Genomic DNA, 18374 nt, shown 5'->3' on the forward strand with positions numbered 1-18374 from the left:
GATAAGAGAGATTATTATTCAGGTTTAATATAAAACATGGATACCACAGAGTAACTTTACAATGGACCATGATTTTGTTAGCCCCCAGTTTGGCTTGGCCCCAGAAAGCTCTCCCATTTATCCCCCCTTATGGGCGGCCTTGTCTCCACATGACTATTCTTGAATGTTCATGGCTGTGTTCAGCCACCTTCAGGTACAGTGGGGGTCCCCCGATCTCCCCTTTATTTTGGGGGTCGCGGGCTGAAAAGGTTGAGAACCATTGCTCTAGATCATATTCAGGATTTAAAGTCCAGTTTGGGTCTGATTACGGTGGAAGAGGAAACTGACCTCTAACTACACTCCCTGTGTGTGTTAGTAACTTTGCACATTTAGATTTAGTCTGATTTTAGTCACACTTACATGTTGGCATAGATTTCACAAGTCCAGTCTTGATTCCAGTTTTCTGACTCATGCAAACACTGATTAACAGCATTCACTACACGTGCAGGTAGGCATGGGAGTATTTCAAAGTAGATTCATCATTTATTCAGTCCTCCACAGGATCAAGTTTGTGTTTCAAATTCTACTGAATAAAATCAGCTGCTCTGATAATAAAGCACCTTTAAAACCCAGAGTCTAAGGAGGCGCTGTGGCTCTGTTCCTGCTGGTTTGGTCCACTTCCGGTTTTATTGAACAAGAGTACAGAAAGGTGAAAGTCTTTGGTCTACAGTTTAAAGTGCGAGTGTAACACCATGGTCAGTCTGAATACCAGCACTCATGCATGCTGCGTTTATTCTCCTCGATACACGACGATGTTTTTGTCCGTCTCATGAATCTTGATCTCGTAGAGCAGGTTTGGAGGGAGAACCTTCACCATTTGGTCCCAGATGTAAACTGCCACGTTCTCTGTCGTACTAACAGAGGGGGGGAATAAAAACATAATCAGTGCCATTAAATCAAATATATTAATCCTAAAAAATAGAGAAAACTCACCTGACCACATCAGCAAAGTAGGGGACGTCTTTATCTAGGTTTTTATGATCCAGAGGATCCATGATGACTTCCTGTAGACAGGAGAAACACACTAATCTTACAGGAATATCTCAAATACTTATTAAAAATTCAGAGTATGTGATTTCTATGTCATATCTGAAAACAAGAATGCAGTTCCTACTTTAAATATGTGAGATGTAAAGCCTTTTTCCTGACTGAACATAAATGCATCACACCTTCAAGTTGTATGAATTAAATGTGTAGTATGTCAACTTTGAGCTGTTGTGATTTTATTTCTACATCTTTTTAAACACTATCTATAAAACTGACTTCCCACAGAACGTTTCCTGCTGTCTTCTACCCATTATTTTCCCTAGTCCCATCCCAATCAAACATTGGAATGACTCCCATGAATCCCAAAATGACCCGTGGGAATCCTGAAAGAAAGTCAGCCTCTACTGTAGACTGAGCTGTTTGGGGTTTGTTGTGCACAGTCAAAAAGCAAGTGTTGGTGTTTTTATCCCTCACAGCGGCAGGAAGACAGCTTAACTACTCAAAACCCAAAAGGGGAAAAGTGGCAGAGCATGATTGATGCAATTAAAAAATTAAAAAGTGTTAATTTAAGACCTTAATCTAATCTTGATTAACATGTTAATGCTAACAGCCCAACAAAAACATGATAAGCAGCTCACACATTGTGGAGAATTTAGTTTAAGAAGCTAAAAAGTAATTCCTCAGAGAAATGGCAGAAATAGAAAAAGTTAAATCTTTTCAAATAAATACTAAACAATTTTACATCGACCCAGAGTCAAAGGGAAACTGTGATAGTGCAGAAGTTATTGAACATCAGCCTGAGCTGGTAGTCAAAGGTCACATATCAGACCCTTAAAGACTTTATATTGTTCTCAGAGGTCCCCAAAACATGCCTGTGAAGTCTGTTGCTGTAAAAACACTCCAAGTATTGATTTCTGCATGTCTAAAAACTCCTCTGTTTCAGCCCTGCTCAGAACCAGCTGTTTCTGTGTCTGTGGCTTTAAATGTTACTGAGCTGTCTGACTCCGCCCCTGACCACGCCCCTCTCAGGAAAGGATGTGGATCAGAAGAGGAGGGTGTAACGTTCTTCCAAATGGCAAGGTCCTACCAAATCTGGGGGTGGGGCTAACTCCCCACATGACATCATGAGGGGAAAATCTGAGAACGGCTTTTTTCAGCACACATTTATTGAAATGTGGAGAAAGAGAGGGGAGGGGATGGCTCTTTCTGATACTGGGGGGATAGTGGACAGGTCAGGGGCACACATTTTTGTTAGGAAAGCCTGGAAAAGTGTATTTTGCATATGTGACCCTTAAAATCTAACAGTGTTTCTGAGACTTCCTCACCTCAATACACCTCTTCAGGTCAGTCAGATTCATGACCATCCCAGTGTGAGAGTCGATCTGGAAAAACACACAACATGATGGTTAAACACTGAACTTTTTGTGTCAAAGACAGTGCCAATAAAAATATTCACCCCCTAAAATTTAACTCTTGTATTGATTTTATAAATGATCATGGTCAATATAATTGGTCTTTTTTTTTTTGACAAAAAAAAAATCTCTTTAATGTTAAGGTGACATGGTTAATCAGTATTCCTGACTACCATTACAAATTTAAGACAAAAGAACACCCCAAGCAGCCCTGAGAAAAAGTTACTGAAAAGTATAGGTCAAGGGATGGAGACAAAATCATTTCCAAGTCTCTGAACATCCCCCAGAGTTCAGTTGAATCCATCATGAAGAAATGAAGGAATATGTCACATGTGTAAATCTGCCTAGATCAGACCGTCCTCACACACTGAGTGGGCGTGCAAGAAGGAGACTAGTGAGAGAGGACACCAAGACACCTATGACTACTCTGAAGGAGCTCCAAGCTTCAGCAGCTGAGATGGAGAGACTCTGCAGACAACAACTGTTGGCCGGGTTCTTCACCAGTCAGAGCTTTAGAGAAAGACACTGTTGAAGAAAACTCAGATTCAATCTGGACTAGAGTTCACCAGAAGGACTGTGGGAGACTCCATGGTCAAGAGAGGAAAGTTCTTTGGTCTGATGAGACCAAAATGAAGCTTTTTGGACATGAGACAATACGCCAAACACTGACATCATCACAAACACGCCATCCCCACTGTGGAGCATGGTGGTGGTGGTAGCATCATGCTGTGGGGATGCTTCTCAGCAGCCGGCCTGGAGGGCTTGTAAATGTATTCAGATTTGGGCCATCATTCACTTCCCAAATGTGGGTCACATCCCATCTAGCACTCCAGATCGACTGTCTTTGGTATGCGGGATCTTTGCTGTCCATCCGGTCCATACCTGAGCCAAAGGACTTTCACTATCAGGGGAGTTTTAGATTTAGTTAACATCCAGCAAAGACATTCTGGCTCAAAGCTGGCAAAATCCGGCCCATTGGGCATATCTGCACAAGACTTGGTCTAAACATTAACTTGGTTTCTGTTAATCTGGACCTGTTCCTGTGCCAGGGCCTAGATTCATTCTTAGGAGGAAGAAAGGATTATGATTTTTGGCAGAAAAAAATAAAAAGATTAAGAGCCTGTGTTCACAGCTGCAGTTTCAGTGCCCACAACCTCCTCTGAGCGCGTCTCAGCAACGTTTACTGTTGCTAGGGGTCCAAAGAGTACTTCTTCTTTCATCAGTAGTATCTGTAACGGTAATGTTCCTCATAATTGATGAAATCATTTCTCTTTATTCAAGAAATCAATTCCACACTGAAGGCCACAGAGTCCTTCAGAAAGGTTAAAGAGATCAGCTATTTGGTGATGAAGACTAGAGCCCGACCGATTGATCGACGGGCCGATTAATTGGGCCGATTATAGCGTATCACAGATTAATCAACATCGGCCAATATGTAGCCGATATATTAACCCTTAGAGCTCATGCGGCATGGACCCGTTGTGCCTTTCTAATAAGGTCTTCCAAGCATTCGTAGCTCTTACAGAACATTTTCTAGTGAGCCCAGAACTTGGCTGACTTTCCGGAGTCTCTGAGAACAGTGTTGTCCTATACAACACAGTTTATAAAAACACTGATAACTTTTGAACTGTAAGTCATAGAAACTTACTCTTTTTTCCTCTGAAAGCTGACCATTTTGCCGTTCGTTTGCTACCATCAATGTCTCCATAGCTCTAAAGGACGCCGTTGTAGCGAGCCCAGAACTTTGGTGACTTTTTGGGGTCTTTGGAGATTAAATCTACAGCGTTACATCCAATAATATGCGTGTTTTTATCCATTTTTAATCCATTTTCAATCATGTACTTTGCCTTTCTTCAGTGGGCAGCCATATTTGTTTGACATGCAAAGCATTGTGGGACTTGTAGTCGACCAGTTGCATCTCTACTGCTGAGTAGAGAATAAACAATGATAAATGCAACTGTTAATTCACATGTCCACCATTATCTAACAGAAGACTATTATACAGCGTTTTAATGTCATCTAAGTTGCACCTTTGTGAAATAAACAAAGACAATATAAATATAAGAATTTGTGTTCATGTACAGTATTTATCCTGTGTATATCAATGTTCTTATTCCACATTTCGGCCGGTATATTGGTTATCGGCTTGTTTTAGCCTCCAATATCGGTATCGGCCCCAAAAATCCCATATCGGTCAGGCTCTAATGAAGACAACAACATCTTTATGAGTAGAACAGACACTCACCTTTCCTCGGACGGTGACCTCCACTGAAAACAGAAATGAGAGCAGGGAGTGAATGTTAGAGATTTAAATACATGAAGACTGAGTGTATTTTGGATAAAATATCCCTTTTGGTCATTCAGATACCAAGCTGACTCCACTTCAGTCCATGCATCCACACTCTGCATTAACAATCTGTCTTTAGACCTGATTTCACATCTCTCTGATTCTAACAACAGCCCATCCATCATCTCTCTGACTCTCTTACTGCTTTTCTCCCTCGTGTTGTCATAAACATGCTTTTAAAGGACATGCTGATATAATATTTAGATAATAACTACAATAATAAATGACAATTACATTTAAAATGATAAGTTATTAGGGAGTTATGAGGTGTGTTGTTCACAGATGAGCCAGTTCTAAGAGCTGGCCCCTTTAGTGAACGATGGGAGCCGGCTCCTAGAAGAAAGACTGTTCTCTTTATTTATTTTGTTTTTTTAAAGATATAAAAAGCCAACATGGTACCAGATGGGCTGCACAGCGGCACAGGGCTTAGCACTGTTGCCTCACAGCAAGAGGGTTCCTGGTTCACTTCCTGGTCAGGGTCTTTTTGGGCGGAGTTTGCATGTTCTCCCCGTGCATGTGTGTGTTCTCTCCAGGTTCTCTGGCTTCCTCCCATCACCAAAGACATGCTCATTGGGTTAACTGGTGAGTCTAAATTGTCCGTAGGTGTGAGTGTGCCTGGTTGTCTGTCTCTATATGTCAGCCCTGTGATAGACTGGTGACCAGTCCTGGGTGAACCCTGCTCTGCTCAATGACAGCTGGGATAGGCTCCAGGCCCCCTGCGACCCACAACAGGATAAGCGGTGTAGGAAATGGATGGACGGTACCAGATGAAGGGTCATCACTCTGAGCCAGGCTGGATGAAGTCATGCTTCACTAGCAGGATACCATACTTACTTGTTACTGAAATACTGTAAGAAAACTCACTGTGTATAATTCCTCACCTCATATTTACACTCATTAATATGAATTATCTTCTCAAATAAATCTGCACAACATTGCCTGTTATTAGACTACTTAATCCTTCCTATTTAGCATCGTTGCACTTCTCGCAACCATGCAATTACTACACCCTGACCTGAACTAGAATTTCTAAAAAGAATGGTCGTATTTTAAATTGAAAAATTACATTATTTTATTTTTATTTTAATATTTAATGTTTAATTTCTGTACATTAAGAGAAGTGTTAACCAGAGTCAAACTCCTTGTTGTGTAAATATAATTGGCCGCTAAAACTGATCCTGATTCTGTAATAGATCACATCCGTAGATGGGATGGTCTTTAATTTGTGCTAGTACATGTCAAATCTACTCCACCAATCCAGATCCAGATGAAGACATCCAGACCACCTCTGTATCAGTCTGAATGATCAGATATTAAACCTTTGTGAGGTGCATGCTCACAGACTACTGAGGATTATTACTTGGAAACTGAATGCCCAGAATGAATGTATGACAAGCTGCTGTGTTTCAGAACCAAAGGATTGTGTTCTAGGATAGAAAAAGCTTGACTAACCTTTGTAGTTGTGTCCGTGTCCGTTTGGATTGTTACATTTCCCGTACACTCTCCGGTTCTCCTCGTCAGTCAGGTGAACGCTGAAAGATCAGGGAGCATTAAACCTACAGCACAGATTGTTTTTATCATGTCTGAAGACAAATATTTGACTGATGAACCATGGAGACTGTACCAGGGGTGTATTTACTCATGAGGCCTTCAGGTTCAACGAGAATACGTTAGACAAAAAAAGCTCAAATCTATAAATCAGTGAGTGTACTGTGTTTACACAAACTTAAGAATCCCAACTTCCATGAGGTCATTTAAGAATCATTGAACATTGTAGCCTGATTTCAGAAACCAGGAGAAATATGGAGCCATTATTGTTGCAAAACTATTAAACAGAGATCTGTACACAAATGTGCAAATGCATATTTAGATTTGCAAATGTGTGCAAAATTTGCAAATTCTTCCACAAATGCATGCACAAATCTGCAAATGTGTAGACCAGATCATGTGTAGTCCAAACTATGGCACAGGGGCCAAATGTGGCCTGTGGTCCATTTTTTGATTGGCTCAAAGATATATCTAAAGATTAAACGAAATATGGACCACATTTAAAAATGATAAATGATGCTTGACTGTACTGTACAAAGTGGTGCTTCCATGCTAATTCTGTAAACAACATCTTGACAAAAAGAATGTTTTGATTTGAGTTTTTTTGACTAAATGAAGACTACAATGTATGTGGAAAATATAGTGGCAACCAAAATAATAACAATATTTAGATTTTTAATGGCCTGATGGATTAGAAAGGCTAACAGCAGTACCATTGGTGTTTTAGGGGCAGAACCAGCAGTCACCAGGGCCCCTGAAATCTGATTGGCCTCCCTAAAACCTATAAAATGATTGTCTATTTGCCTTGTCAGCCATTAACTTGATCATTAAGTATGTCTTAACCAGCGTAAGATTGTTTTTAACTAACTTTACTATCCTCAAGGTGAGGCATATGAAAGCGGCCTCGCCATCCTTGTATATTTTCTTATGTGGCCCCCAGTGGAAAAAGTCTGGACACCCCTGGTGCAGACCAATCTGTTTTTGTGGACTTTTTATTTTGGTTCATAAAACTCACTCTTTTTGCTTTAAGTTGTCGAAATATTTACAAGCCATCAGTTACAACTGAAGTCTGTCATACACACATGGCTTTGCAACACTTCTACTAGTGTTGCAGAAGTGTTCTTCTTCTTCTAGTTGTAAGCACTGGGCTTTGTTGCCCTCAGCGCAGGCTTACAGGCAAGGCTGCCTTCCTCCTGGCATAGGCATCACAGGAGGGCAGCAGTTCAGACCTAATAAAAGCTCTATATAAAGTCAACATGAAAGGAGAGAGATTGTCAAATTATACTGTTATTATTCATATTTTAATTAAAAGAGTGAAGAAAATTATTACTTTATTTTTACTGCAGATATGAAGACTCATTTACGGATCTGTAAATGCATTTGCAAATCTATCTACACATTTACAGATTTGCGTACAGATCTCTTTGCATTTGCAAATAGTTTTGCAACAATAATAGCTCCATAGATAAACCCTTGTCCCACTCTTGAGAAGCCTGGTTTTGCTACCCGGGAGACTCATAAAGAGAGCAGAATAATGTATGATTGTAAATGCCTAACTTCATTTTCTGACAGGTGCCAACTCTCTCTGCAGCCACAACCTCAGCCAAGGGACATTTACAGTTTTACTGACAATTTATTAAAAATAAAAAATGTATGTATCACATAGACTTCAGTATTTAGAGCCTGTAAATGTAGCTCAGGTGCCTCACATTTCTCTGATCTTCGCTGAGATGTTTCTACACCGTGACTGGAGTCCACCTGTGCTAAAATAAACTGATTGGACATGATTTTAAAGGCTCACACCTCTCTATAGAAGGCCTCACAGCTGACAAAGAGGTCAAAGGAGCTGCAGAGCTCAGAGACAGATCTAGGGGAGGCTACAAAAACATTTCTGCTGCTCTGAAGGTTTCCAAGAGAACAGGGGCCCTCCAGAATTCTCACATAGAAGAAGTTCGGACCAACCAGGACTTTTCTAGAGCTGGTCGCTTGGCCAAACTGAGCAATCAGAGCCTAGGTCAGAGAGGAGACCAAGAACCTGATGGTCACGCTAACTGAGATCCTGAGTGGAGATGGGACAAAGTTCTAGAAGAGCAACCATCACTGCAGCTCTCCACTCATCTGGGCTTCATGGCAGAGTGGAGAGATGAAGACCCTCCTCAGTGAAAGACATGAAAGCCTGACTGGAGTTTGTGAAAAGCTCCTGAAGGACTCAGAGACTGTGAGAAACCAGACTCTGGTCTGATGAAACCAAGATTGATCTGTTTGGCCTCAGTTCTAAATCTGGAGGAAAACCAGGCACCACTCGTCACCTGCCCAACACCATGCCAACAGTGAAGCATGGTGGCAGCATCATGCTGTGGGGGTGTTTCTCAGCAGCAGGACCTAGGAGACCAGTCAGGGCTGAGGGAAAGATGAATGCAGCAATGTACAGATAAACTGCTCCCAGGCACTCTGGACCTCAGACTGGGCTGAAGGTTCATCTTCCAACAGGACAATGACCCTAAACACACAGCCAAGATAACACAGGAGTGGCTTCAGGACAACTGTGTGAATGTCCTTGAGTGGCCCAGTCAGAGCTCTGCTGGAACCCTATCCAACATCTCTGGAGAGACCTGTCCACCAACAGTCCCAACCCAACCTGACAGAGGTTGAGAGGATTTGCAAAGAAGAATGGCAGAAAATTCCCACATGTACAAAGGTTGTTGGACCAGAGTCTAAAAGACTCTAGGCTGAGTAAAGGGCACGGACACTTGTGTCAATGTGACTTTCTTAGTCAAGTTTCTGCATTTTATACCCACTGATAGGAGCTGCTAGCCTGACACGCCGGAGTCGGAGTATGACTGGGTGAACGTTCTGTCTGTCACATCTCTACGAGCCAATCAGAGCAACAAAACACGAGACGTAGCCGCTATCAAGCCGCACATGGAAACATGGCGACTGTAGACACGTCAGTACTAGACTTTTGTCGTTTTTGAAAAGAAAAAAAACTCACTGCTGTTGTTTGTTCTACTTTAAATGAAGAAATGTTGTCAAGTGCTGATAAAACTGGCGCTTTAGCAGCATCCACGCTAATCTCTTCCTCCATAACTGAACCAGCTCTCCCTGCTTGTTTAAGTCACGACTCTGCTGCGCCTGAAAGTACTGCCCCTCATCACTGATTGGTCCTGTCACTTTCTAACCGGGCCCAAATGGTTCAGATGGGAGCTTTGAAGATGGATTCACTGGTGAGAAACAAGGAAACGGGCGAATCCATCTGCTTTGCGAGGTTATGGAGCTGCACAATAATGGCCAAATTCATATTCTGATTATTTTGATAAACACTGAGATCATGATTACTTATTAATATTAAAGACCTTTTTACCTGTACAGTTTAAGTTTTTTTCTGGAAACGTACAGTGCTTAACAAATTTATTAGACCACCCTAACCCTAACCAAAGTAAGGTTTATGCCACAGCTGCCCTAAATTAACAGCATTGGTAATTACCAAAATCATTTTTTATCTTTCTGCAATGGTTAATACACCAATATGTAGAAGCTCTTTAACCCAAATGATATTTTTAATGCTAAAATATGATTATTATTGTTAACCATGAATTTTCAAATTTACTGATTTACAAAAAAAAAAAATAAAAATAGTAAAGCACATTAATATTTCTTGATGAATATGTCAAATTATAGTTATTTACTTGCATTCCTGAACAGAAAAATGAGTTTTACTGGTTGAATGTTATGTTTGATTCATTTCTGACTTCTCAGAGAAGCCCAGTGAGCCGGCTCAAATTTGGGGGAATTCAGTTGGAAATTCCTCATTCCTGTTCAAAATGGTAAAACGTGGAGAGCTGACTTAAAATGAAAGAGTCCGCATTAAAGCACTTCATGATTCTGGATGGTCTCTGAGACAGATATGACAGGTGGTCTAATATATTTGTCAAGCGCTGTACATCCTCCTACTCATCTACTGCAGGGCTGGACTGGGACAAAAAATGGCCTACATCTGGTCCAAACATGACCCAGCAATGATGAACGATATCCACAGTACTCGAGCATAAACATGTCAAAAAAGGTCAGTGTGGGAGTGCAGATGGTTGAGTGGTTTAAGGCGCTACCCATGTACATGGACGGCCGGGGTTCGAATCCCACCTGTGGCCCTTCACCGCATGTCTTTTCCCACTCCTTTCCCTGTTTCCGAATCTATCCACACAGACCCTTCCTCTATCAAATAAAGGCCCAAAAATAAATCTTAAAAAAAAAGGTCAGTGTTTGGTATTTATCCTCTTATGTATTTTATTAAATAGTACATAATATCAAAGCTTAATAACACAGATTGAACTATCTTCTGTCAATCTTGCCCCGTTTAATTGAGCTTAAAATTGTGATTTAAAATTCAATTAATTGTGCATCCCCATCTACTGTCATTGTATTAAAAAGTACGACTATTTTTGACAACTTCAGAACATAAAAAATATTGCCATTTGAATTTCTCTGACAGTTTAGACCATTTTAGACCAATCTTTCATCATTTAAACAGAAACGTACCTAATTGTGGGTGTCTAGGACTGTGTTTGTAGCTGTGGTATCCAGGGGTGTAGCTAGGGAGTTTGGGCCCCCAGAAAGAATATTACACAGTCCCCCCTTAACTGGCTAGCCAAGCAACAAATGTCACAGCATATTTTACAAATATATATGCAGTTTAATGTTTTTTTAAGGATTATTTTCCCATTTATGAGCAGTATTTTTACTATGGTTAAACTGAATTTTCTTGCATTATTTCGCAGCGCTGGACTGTACCTTTTGGGTATTTTTTAAGGGAGGAGCACAGGCCCCCCAGTTTTTATTTTACTCTATTCAGTACAACTCTCAGTCTGTTGACCCATTCATTTAGTTGCCTTTGATTCAATAATGGGACTAATCACTTAGAAAAAATAGATAAAACACACTTTTCATTGCAGGCCCCCTCACTACTGTGGGCCCGGGTAATCAGCACCCTTTCCCCCCTGTGCTACGCCCCTGGTGGTATCAAACAGGCCCAATGTTGTTTGATTTTTATGAGAATCTATAAAACTGTACAGCCTAATTCTAGCATTTTAAACCACCTGTTATCAGACATCATTATTTAGATACAAAATAAAAAGATTTGATTTTTTGGGTCCATATTGCTCAGCCCTAGCAGACTATTCATTCACAGCTCTTATGATACATGACACATCTCCATTTACTTAAAAGAACAACAAATCCCACCAAACCTAGGCTAAAGGTCTAACTCGTGAGTTTAAAGGAGTAAATACACGGTAACATGTGAACGCTCTCCCCGGGCTAGGCGCCTCTTATTCCGGATAAAAGGTTTGAATCGAGCCGCTACTCTCCGCCATGAAACCCTGAATTTTAACCATCTTTAGGTCGCCTGTTCACTCCGTTAGATAATCTCACGTTTTTGAAGGGAAACCTCCAACTTCTACCAGAACGAACCAGCGTGATGAAATCAGCTATTTCCGGAAATAGAGGCTGCATAACGAACTATTTTTATCGGCGCATGGAGACTACCTGTGGAGCCGGTGGCACGCGCTGAAGCTCTGCACGCGGGTGATGTATCCGATCCTCTCCGCCATGATGACCAGCTGGACAAGGGTACAGACAGAGGAGGGGGAAGATAAAGGGAGGAGAGGATATAAGGAGGGACAGAGAGCACTGTGCTGCTGACGCCCTCCTCATTCCTCCCCCCGTGAGTCATGCGGCTCGCTGATTGGCTGAGACCAGGGCGTAAATACACTCACATGGCCTGATTCATATCAAAGCCTGCAGGGTAAATAGACGAGGTGCTGTGGTTCTTTTCTATTCAGTAACTGTGAAGAGTAATTCTCTGAATATCTGCATTTGAGTCAACAGTATTCTAGTTATTGACAACCTGGCTTTATTAGTTAAAGGCTAATTAATGATCTCAGAGGTGCAAATATTAGAAACAAGAGTTTTAAAAAGTTTATTTATTCCCCATTCCTCCCTAAAGCGACTGCAGAGGCCCCTGGTGATGATCTCCTCTGCCTTTCTATAAAATGACCCATGGTAGGAGGTTAAATAGTTTAGCTTAAACTAGAGAAGAAGAAGACTCCACTGTAGTTTGACGTGTTTTAATGTTTGCAGGAACATGTTTGGAGCGACTACATGAACACATCAACCCCTCAGATACATTTAAAACTTCTGTAGAATAAAAAACATGAAATATGCACAACCAGACAACAAATACACTGTATTAATGTTCACATTTAATCCACAGGCAGCCTCATGAGGATAGTAAACTGAGGAGGTAAATAAAACGCCTGCTGCACGTAAGTATATTTACTCTAAGAAACAAACATTAGACACCTGTGGCTGTCTGTAAGTCTTCATGTTCATACTGGAATTATGCTTTAAGGCAGCGGCTCTCAACCTTTTCAGCCCGCGACCCCCAAGATAAAGGTGCCACAGACCGGGACCCCCAAGATAAAGGTACCACAGACGGGACCCCCAAGATGAAGGTGCCACAGACCGGGACCCCCAAGATAAAGGTACCACAGACGGGACCCCCAAGATGAAGGTGCCACAGACGGGACCCCCAAGATGAAGGTGCCACAGACCGGGACCCCCAAGATAAAGGTACCACAGACGGGACCCCCAAGATAAAGGTGCCACAGACCGGGACCCCCAAGATAAAGGTACCACAGACCGGGACCCCCAAGATAAAGGTGCCACAGACCGGGACCCCCAAGATAAAGGTACCACAGACCGGGACCCCCAAGATAAAGGTGCCACAGACCGGGACCCCCAAGATAAAGGTACCACAGACGGGACCCCCAAGATGAAGGTGCCACAGACGGGACCCCCAAGATGAAGGTGCCACAGACCGGGACCCCCAAGATAAAGGTACCACAGACGGGACCCCCAAGATAAAGGTACCACAGACGGGACCCCCAAGATAAAGGTACCACAGACGGGACCCCCAAGATAAAGGTGCCACAGACCGGGACCCCCAAGATAAAGGTGCCAGAGACCAAGGACCCCCAAGATAAAGGTGCCACAGATGGGACCCCCAAGATAAAGGTGCCACAGACGGGACCCCAAGATAAAGGTACCACAGACGGGACCCCCAAGATAAAGGTGCCACAGACCGGGATCCCCAAGATAAAGGCGCCAGAGACTGGGGACTGCCAAGATAAAGGTGCCAGAGACCGGGGCCCCCCAAGATAAAGGCGCCAGAGACTGGGGACCCCCAAGATAAAGGCGCCAGAGACTGGGGACTGCCAAGATAAAGGTGCCAGAGACCGGGGCCCCCCAAGATAAAGGCGCCAGAGACTGGGGACCCCCAAGATAAAGGCGCCAGAGACCAGGGCCACCCAAGATAAAGGCGCCAGAGACTGGGGACCCCCAAGATAAAGGTGCCACAGACCGGGGACCCCCAAGATAAAGGCGCCAGAGACTGGGGACCCCCAAGATAAAGGCGCCAGAGACTGGAGACCCCCAAGATAAAGACGCCAGAGACTGGGGACCCCCAAGATAAAGGCGCCAGAGACTGGGGACCCCCAAGATAAAGACGCCAGAGACTGGAGACCCCCACTGGACCTGAAGCTGGTTCAACGCAGTCATGAACATTCTAGAACAGTCATGTGGAGACAAGGCTGTCCATTAGGGGAGAGCTTTCTGGGGTCCAGCCAAACAGTGGGCCCATGGAGGCCAGCAAACCATGGTCTATTGTAAAGTTAAGTGTGATATCTATACTTCCTATTTAACCTAAAAACAGCTCCTATCAAAGAAACAAATATTTTTTAAAATCATTTGTGTAATAAATAGCCTTGTAGCGCCACATTATATAATAACATCATATTATGTAATAACACCATATTGTGTAATAACACCACATTATGTAATAACCCTAACCCTACCCTTAGTATGAGCTCCAGGGTATGCCCTACCCAACTACCTTGCCCTAACTCTAACCGCTTAGTGACCTTGCCTAAACCTACCCCCCTTCAGGGCTCTAGAGTAAACACCTGACCTTAACCCTAGGACCTAAGGTGGGCTCCAGGGTGTACCCTACTACCTTGCCCTAACCCTAACCGTTTTGTGGCTTACAAAATGCTGCATTTTTACATAATGAATTGAAAATGTATTACATTATTACATAATGTGACGTTATTACATAATGTGGCACTACAAGCCTTCACAAAAATGTAAATCCCTTTTGTTAAAAAAAGAATTAAAATGGGTAAAAAGCAAAATGGGTTAATAATGGCAAAATATGGTGGAAAAGGAGGCGAAACTGGATTTAAAAGTAGAACAAATGGGTTAGAAGTGACAAAAATGAGATTAAAATTGAAAAAAAAGAAAGATGGCAAAATGGAAATAATAGCAATAAAAAGGAGTTAAAAAGTGGCTGAAAATGCTTCAAATGGGCAAAAATGGGTGGAAATTTGATGATATGGGATGAAAAATTTATATACAGTGCTTAACAAATGTATTAGACCAGCTGTCATATCTGTCTCAGAGACCATCCAGCATCATGAAGTGCTTTAATGCGGACTCTTTCATTTTCAGTCAGCTCTCCACGTTTTACCATTTTGAACAGGAATGAGGAATTTCCAACTGAATTCACCCAAATTTGAGCCGGCTCACTGGGCTTCTCTGAGAAGTCAGAAATGAATCAAACATAACATTCAACCACTAAAACTCATTTTTCTCTTCAGGAATGACAGTAAATAACTATAATTTGACATATTAATCAGGAAATATTTATCTGCTTTACTATTTTTTCAGGTTTTTTGTAAATCAGTAAATTTTGTAAATTCATGGATAACAATAATAATTCTATTTTAGCATTAAAAATATCATTTGGGTTAGAGAGCTTCTACATATTGGTGTATTAACCATTGCAGAAAGATAAAAAATGATTTTGGTAATTACCAATGCTGTTAATTTAGGGCAGCTGTGGCAGAAACCTTACTTTGGTTAGGGTTAGGGCGGTCTAATACATTTGTTAACCACTGTAAACTTGGTAAATAGTGTTAACTGAGAAAGAACAAGGGCAGAAATTGGTTAAACTGGCATAAATGAACATATTCAATGGTGAAATGTGATTAAAATGGGAAAAATTGGGTGTAAAAATATAGTAAAATGGGATTAAAAGTTAACCTGACATGCCAGATGGATTTGTTTCACTCATCCATCTGGGAAAGCTTCAACAGGAAACATTTGAGAAAAGGCAGAGTATTTGAAAAAAAAGCAACAAAACACGTGATGTAGCAGCTATTGAGCGGCGCTTGTCCTGCTACCAAGGATTAACATGAAACATGGCGACTGTAGACATGTCAGTACTCGACTTTTGTCGTTTTTGAAAAGAAAACAACTCACTGCTGTTCTTTCTTCTTCTTTTCATGAAGACATGTCATCAAGTTCTGATAAAACTGGCGCTTTAGCAGCATCCACGCTAATCCCTTCCTCCATAACTGCACCAGCTCTTGCTGCTGCTTGTTTACGTCACGACACTGCCGTGCCTGAAAGTACTGCCCCTCGTCTCTGATTGGTCCTGTCACTGGTGAACCGGCCCCAGATGGTTCAGATGGGAGCTTAACAAGATGGATTTAGCAGTGAGAAACAAGGAAACGGGCGTATCCATCTGCTTTACAAGGTTAGTTAAAAGTGTCAATTATGGATAAACAGTTGCAACTTTGGCTTAAGTGGCAAAAACAGGAGAAAATAAGTGGTGGAAAGGGTTAAAAATGGATAAAAATAGGTGTTAACTGGCAAAAATGTCTTAAAATTGATGAGAAAAAATGATGAAAATGGGTTTAAATTTGGCAAAATTTGTGTAAAGTGTAATTTAAAAAAATATTTTTTGCTTTTTTTAGGGCATCTGGAGACCCCCTGTCAGTGTCTTGTGACCCCAAAGGGGTCCCGGCCCCAAGGTTGAGAACCACTGCTTTAAGGAATGATAATTTTTTACTGTAAAAGCAGTTTTTAACATTTCTGACTCAGATTCTTTCACAGTAAACATTTTATTTCTTTATTTTTTCAACAGTCTGTTTTATATTTCAGCTGATTAAATAAAAATATATGTACAGAAATACACAAAAACACCTGATAGAAGGATTATCCTCCCTTATATTTGACAGGATAATATTCTTTTCACATCTGGAAGAATGAACAGCTGATGACCTCCTGCTGCTGTCTATTCATACTCAGGCATGATGTCAGATTTGACATGTAGCCCATTATGAACTCAGAGTACTTTTTTTAATGGCTTTACTGGATTGGTGAGAATTTCGTAAGGCTACCCATGGGGGGGGGGGGTCCTGGGGTGCAGCCATATGGGGATCCTTAGGGCTAGAAAGCACATGGTCCATCCTTAAAATAAACCATGATAACACATTTACGTTTTTCTTTTAACCTCTTCTTAAAGTTATTTCTTTTTAATTATTGTGAATCTAACTTCGTGGGCTGGCCCATGAACTTAAGTATGGACAAAATTGTTGGTACACTTCTGTTAAAGAAAAGCATGGTCACTGATGACAACTCCCCCCTCTACAAGAACTACTTGTGCACCCCAGAGGAGGCTGGGGACAGGAAGTCTGACTGGTGGTATTTGTGAGAAGGACTTTCATTTGGCCCCAACGGTGTTCTGGAAACTGTTCGATGACTCAGGAGGGGAACGCAAGTCCTGGCTCAGGTTGTTACCTACAGGAGTGGAGACCTGCTGACCTAGACTTGGAACTTTGTTGAATGATGGAAGGAACACTTTGAGGAGCCCCAGCAGGAGTCTGACATGTTCTCTGAGGAGACAGAGTCCGAGGATCCGGGAGAAGGCTCATCAATGTCCTTGGCAGAGGTGGTCAAAAAGCTCCCCAGTGGCAAGGTGCCAGGTGTAGATGAGATTAGACCGGAGATGCTGAAGGTTCTGGATGTTTTTGGGCTCTGCTATGTTGCATGGAGGACTGGGACGGTGCCTGTGGGGTGGCAGACCGTGATGGTGGCCACTTCAGAATAGTTCAGTGTCCAGATCTGTGTTTGGGCTCATTATCCTGTCGGAGGACTCATGACCTGAGACTGAGTCCTGCAGCACATTTGGCTCCAGAATGTCCTGATGGTCTTGAGATTTCATTGAACCCTGTATAGATTCCAGACCCCCTGTGCCAGATGCAGCAAAGCATTCCCAGAACATACGGATCCTCCTCCATGTTTCACAGTAGCTACAGTCTTCTTCTCCTTAGATGCCTCATTTCTATGAACATAGAGCTGGTGTGACTCTCCAGAAAGCTCCAGTTTTGTCTCGTCCGTCCAGAGAACATTCTCCCAGAAGCTTTGTTGTTGGTATGCATTCTGGGATATTCCAATCTGGATTTTATGATTTGCTTCCAACAGTGGAGTCTTCCTCGGTCGTCCACTTAGGCTCAAACAGCGATGATGGTACGTTCTGACACTGATGAACCTTGACCTTGGAGTTGACCTCTAACCTCTGTGGAAGTTGTTCTGGGCTCTTTGGTTCCCATTCCTATTATCCTCTCTTCATCCAGGGGGGTCGGCTACAGTCCCATAGACCTCAAACTCCTGAATGATCTGGTCAGCTGTAGTCACAGGACCATGGAGCTGTTTGGAGACGGCCTTCTAGACTTTACCTTTAACATGCTGGTCTACCATGGTCTCTGATCTCCTGGGACAACTGTCTCCTTAGCTTTCTGTGCTCCATGCTCCATGATACCAAACAGCACAGGGACTACTTTCAGCCTTTAAACAGGCAGACTGACTGATGACAGGTTTGAAGACACCTGTGAGGCTGAATACAGGTCACACCTGAGTTTATCATGTCCCTGTGGTCACATTAGTTTACATCTTTAACAGAGGGACCATCGTTTTAGTCCAGGACAGTTTCATTAGTTTGGTTTTAGAATGATTCTGTTGAACCACAAAAGCAATGTCTGATTTTCATGGGTTCCTTTCAGTAATCTGATCATACTCAAGTGAAAATTTTATGCAATATGAACCAAAAATGACTTTTAATCAGTGTTTTTGTCTAGAAATAG

The 18374-nt window shown here is 42.1% G+C and overlaps 1 protein-coding gene across 1 annotated transcript; it reads right to left on the bottom strand.

The window, feature by feature from the left end:
* Positions 1-500: 500 nt before the first annotated feature.
* pts (6-pyruvoyltetrahydropterin synthase) lies at positions 501-12022 on the bottom strand. Its single transcript, XM_041815963.1, has 6 exons — positions 11875-12022; positions 6238-6317; positions 4684-4706; positions 2352-2408; positions 973-1043; positions 501-893 (listed from the first exon to the last, which is right to left on the bottom strand). The coding sequence occupies exons 1-6, from the start codon at positions 11937-11939 to the stop codon at positions 770-772; spliced, it is 420 nt and encodes a 139-aa protein (XP_041671897.1). The 5' UTR covers positions 11940-12022; the 3' UTR covers positions 501-769.
* Between the last annotated feature and the right edge of the window lie 6352 nt (positions 12023-18374).

The sequence above is a fragment of the Cheilinus undulatus genome, linkage group 20 (assembly GCF_018320785.1).
Source record: "Cheilinus undulatus linkage group 20, ASM1832078v1, whole genome shotgun sequence".
In the NCBI taxonomy this organism is placed as follows: Eukaryota; Metazoa; Chordata; class Actinopteri; order Labriformes; family Labridae; genus Cheilinus; species Cheilinus undulatus.